This window comes from Mandrillus leucophaeus, unplaced genomic scaffold, assembly GCF_000951045.1.
Source record: "Mandrillus leucophaeus isolate KB7577 unplaced genomic scaffold, Mleu.le_1.0 Scaffold614, whole genome shotgun sequence".
Classification (NCBI taxonomy): Eukaryota; Metazoa; Chordata; class Mammalia; order Primates; family Cercopithecidae; genus Mandrillus; species Mandrillus leucophaeus.
Window position 1 is genome coordinate 1,399,462 of NW_012106631.1, and position 4,734 is coordinate 1,404,195.

A 4,734-nucleotide genomic window follows, 5' to 3' on the forward strand; every position below is an offset into this window, starting at 1 on the left:
TTTAATATATCCTTCTATCAATTCATGAAGATCTACCGTTGAATGACTCTATCACCCTTTTCTGAAATAAAATGACAGATTGATCTTTGAGATCAGCTGATACAGTGAGTCAATAACTTTGCCCTAAAGTATTAAATAAACACAACATCATTTTTCACATTTCTTAAAGACATATGCATAAATTCACCAGCATACATCTTCATACATTCAATTAACTACAGGAAACTAGAAAAATGCAAACAAAACAAAAGCAAAACATCCTTCTAAGGAGAAGAAAATCTAAAATAGGTTGTAATGAGAGACATAATTTTCCCGGTACTGATGTTCATCCACTCATTGGGTTAAAACACAAATCATCTGATGACTGCTAATGTTTAATTTGCATCTATGCTAATTAATTTTGAGAGCTGTTATTTGCTTTGATAGGATTACTTGTTCCCCTAGAGAACAACCTCACCAAAAAGCTGTAATTTCTAAATCTTCAATGGATCTTGGAAACAGATTTCTAGTTCATCCAAATAATGTAAAGATGGCTTCCTTTCCAAAAGTTATTCTCTGCTATATGTTTTTTGCATTATTGTGCTCTTATACTAGTGCACTGTAAAGCCATATATTACTTCAAGAAGTAAGAAAATATACAAAGAACAATATTTAAATACATAAACATCATTAAATACATTCAAATGGAGGAAAGTAGAAGGAATTTTTACCTCTAAACAAAGTTTGATGTAATTTTCTTTAAAAAAATATCAAACAGGGACATCAAAATTACTCAGGTACTGAATTTTTAAAAATGGTGTGAAAACACAGCATTAGAGATATAAATCATAGAAAATCTCTATTTTGCATAGTGTAGGATTCTTTCAGCTGTTATTATAGAAAAGCAAATATATTAATATTTTCATTTGAGATCTGCAAACATACTAAGCAGTTACAATAGCCTGTAAAGTTCATATTATAATCTCTCATTTTTAGTCAAATGTTAAATCTGATTTTTAAATTATGACAATTAAGATAAAGCATATAAACAGTGTGGTGCTGAAACACTAAACAGGAACTAGTAGCATACACAGCTAAAAAAAAATATAAGGGTGTAAATATCAAGGTGAATAGCATTGCAATTAATGTTTGACTTAGGTAATTACATCCCATGTTTGACATAAATGCATAATTCTTGACCCATTTTACTAAGGGCTATTATGTACTATGGACTATTCTGTACTCTCAGGAGAAGTGAACCGTGAACTGGTTAATGTAAAGCCAAAACTCTCCAATAAGTTTGATATGCTGTTAATATTTTTACCACATAAGCATTTTTTCTTACAGAAATATTTAAGCAAAAAGAATAAGCACAATAAAGTATAATTATTTATTTTCATGTTAATCCTCTCATTGCTTTTCCAAATCTAATCACAGAAAAAGAAGTACCAGTCTTATTTCTCTCTCTGCTTACCTGAGGGAAATTTTATTTGAGTCAGTATCCTGGCAAATGGCTTTCTTAGTTACCTTTCTGCATATCTGAACCACATATCTAAACAGCACATACAGAATGCATAAAAGAAACCATGTAGTATGACAGTAAAGTGACTTCTCCAGAAGTTACCTTACTTTAATAAAATGTGCAAGTACAAAACACTATTCGTCCTTCAACAAGTTGTTAGCTGAGGTAGGCACATTTTATTTTTCAAGAGAAAATCTTTCTAAAGGAAACTAGTCCACAAAGGCGGATAGCATCAACAATTAGTCACGTTAATAGTCAAATCTTTCAGGAGGAAATAAAAAGCAAAGAGCATACTCACATTCCTTTCAGGCGCTGCCACATTTTTTCAGTCTGTTCTCCTGTAAGATACTTAAAAGTGGTGTTTTCCAATTCTTCAATTTCTGTGGCACTAGACCCCATGATGATGCTCCTAAGACAATACAGTTACAGTCAGTTTCAGCAGCTAGAACAAGCATTCCTCAGTCCATTACAAATCTTACACGCTTATACAGTAGCCTCTCTTATCTATTAAAACAGTGCTGATGTACAAAGCTGAGGGAAGACTCTGCCACATTTGCTATTGACTTTGACAGGCATATATCCACTGCTCACCACCTCACAACCCCCCTAAGCAGACAGCAGTATAAACAGATGCTCTGACCTCACAAGAGCAATCCGTACATGTGAGCCTGCTACTGTACTACTGACCGACTGAGTACTCAAGCTCTCCCCAAAAGCAGCTCATCTGTTACTGTTCTGTGCACTGAAGCACATCAGAATTCCTACAGTTTACGAGCTCTATTATGCACAAGAGAAACGTGAATGACTTTCGCGCTCCAGAAGAAGCTGAATTCCTCTCTACCAACAGAATGAGGGCAGGATGTAATAAGGAAACAGATGGTAGGAGCCAGTATCAGCAGCACCACCCTGAGAAAAAAAAGTGCCTGTTTAAATGCCAAGGTTTTTGTCTCTAAATTGATCTGAAACCAACACTTAAAAATGTATCATGATCTAACAATAAACGCAACAAATATTAATGATAACAAAGAGAAAATAACATATAGAGCCATACAGAAGAACACAGCTCCACAGGTTGTTATTGCAAGAATATGTACATCAACTGATGCTGTAATCGTGCTTATTCACCTTCTCCTAGCAACTCCACACAGTAGGTAACTGCCAATTTAACCAGGGGAAAGTACGGCAGCTGCACACAGCCTGCTCCAAGAATCCTTTGGGAATTAAAAAATAAATAAAATGAAACTAGTGTAAATGCGTGTGTGTGTGTGTGTGTGCATGCGTGTTTTGAAGGAAAAGGGAATAGGTTTGTGTGTGTGTGCTTATGAGAGAGAGAAGGAGAGAGGGAGAGAGGGAAAAGAGAGAAATTGATGCTTTGCTGCTTCTGCATTTTAGAAGAAAAATGAGAGAGAGTGGACATAAAAGGAATCAGAACTGAGTCGTCTGCCAAGCTCCTAACACATGGCGAGCTTTCTTTGAAACAAGCACAGACCTTAAGTATGAGCACCATAACAGCTCTTGCTATCTGCAAGCTGCTATAGAAAATATACTTATAAGCAATATTTCTTCTTGTTTGTTTGAAAACCCAGATGTAGTTTTATTTCTCCTTGCAAGAAAACTTGCCTGTTACTATGAGTTTTAAGGTAGAGATATTCAAAGATAGGTAATAACCTCCAATATTTGTTGAATATTTCTGATGTTTCGGACAATGTTCTCAGTACCTATTACACATTACCTTTTTAAATTCTTACAAGAAGCCTGTGAGATAGGCAATACTCCTGTCCAATAGTTGAGAAAACTGAGAAACAGAGACATTCTCCAGATTTAAAGTTGATTCTTAAAAATTGGAACTATTATTAACAATTAGTCTTCCAATATAAAATCACTATGTCTATGCAAATGACACTGATGATATCTAGTAGTCAGTTATAATGTGTATGTAAAAAGCACCTTTACAAAATGTTATAGAAAATGCCTTCTGATTTGCAGATTATAAGAGGGTAAATCAAGTGAGGCTTCCGTTTTCCTCTCTCAGACAAGATACTTCCAGAATTCAATCTGAATGTAATGCCTTTAGCTAGCGGACAGCATTGTGAAATTAAAACTTCATTCCTATAAGCATTTACCAGAGTAGTCAGAAATAGGTTAATCTTTGCTCTGAAAGTACCAATTTTACCTTCACTGTGCCTTCATTTGTAATCTTAGCTATATTCATGTAATAAACTCTTACCTGATATTTCTTTAATGAAATAGTCAACAAACATCTATATTCTGCTTTCAAAGAAATATTGCAGCCAAAAATCTCCATAGATAACAAGTACTCTATCATTATTATTTTATGAATCAAGATACCTAAGTCCTTGAGGCTATACAGATGATTTTCTAAATATGACATGAAATGTCAAGTCCTCACATTGACCAGCTTACCAATAACATTGCAAACTAAAGAAGAGAACTATTCTACTTAAGTATATGTCAAAGAATCTTGTTTCATCACTACAATTCATTTGCCCTTTGCTTTCACTATGTAACTTCTATCACACATTGATATTTAAGACCTCAAGGTATACTAATTCGGTCACTTACTAGAAAAAAATTCTTAATCATTTCATTAACTGTTTCATAAAATAAAATTTTGAATAATTAACTAGATAAAATAGCTTATTATTTAAATCCTTAAACAAGATAATGTTCATCCTTAGGAAGTATCAAAAAGTTACTTCTGTTAACATAGAGAATTCAAATCATTTTTCTTTGTTAATTTATAAAAAAATTGATATAAGTTCTGCAAGGGAAAATTGAGAAAACAGTCATAAAAATACAATAAAAATTGATCCAACTTGTATGTCCCTCATCTCTCATAGTTTCCATTTATTTTGCTTTAACTCTATAGTCAGGTAAATTATTTCTATTAGAATAAGTAGTTCCTTCCTTCCTGATTACCTAATATTTTATTAGGAATGGTGACAAAAATGTATAGAATGAATTTAGTATCTACTAATGCCAAAATGTAATATAACATATACTCTAAATCTAGACTACCTGGGTTTGAATCTTTATTCTTTCACTGAAAGAATTATGTGATTTTTTCAAGTTACAATGTTTGTTCATTTCTTCACATATAAAATGAGCATAATAATAACATCTCCTCACAGTGTTCATGTATTGAATGAGCTGATACAGGTAAAGAAATTAAAACAGTATCTGGCACATAATAATTGCTTAATAGTTATTAG

At 33.1% G+C, this 4,734-nt stretch overlaps 1 protein-coding gene across 3 annotated transcripts in view; it reads right to left on the reverse strand.

Moving 5' to 3' along the window:
• Window positions 1-2,369, reverse strand: part of PDE1A (phosphodiesterase 1A, calmodulin-dependent) — a 421,413-nt gene extending 419,044 nt beyond the window's left edge. Inside the window, exons 1-2 of one of the 3 annotated variants that reach the window (XM_012000052.1) lie at window positions 2,162-2,369; window positions 1,800-1,910 (exon numbers count right to left, since the gene is read on the reverse strand). In XM_012000052.1, coding sequence (XP_011855442.1) covers window positions 1,800-1,910; window positions 2,162-2,163 — 113 coding nt within the window. In that variant the 5' untranslated portion in view covers window positions 2,164-2,369. Of the gene's footprint in view, window positions 1-1,799; window positions 1,911-2,161 lie in introns of those variants that run through there. The other 2 variants (XM_012000053.1, XM_012000056.1) reach the window with 2 other exon arrangements.
• Between the last annotated feature and the right edge of the window lie 2,365 nt (window positions 2,370-4,734).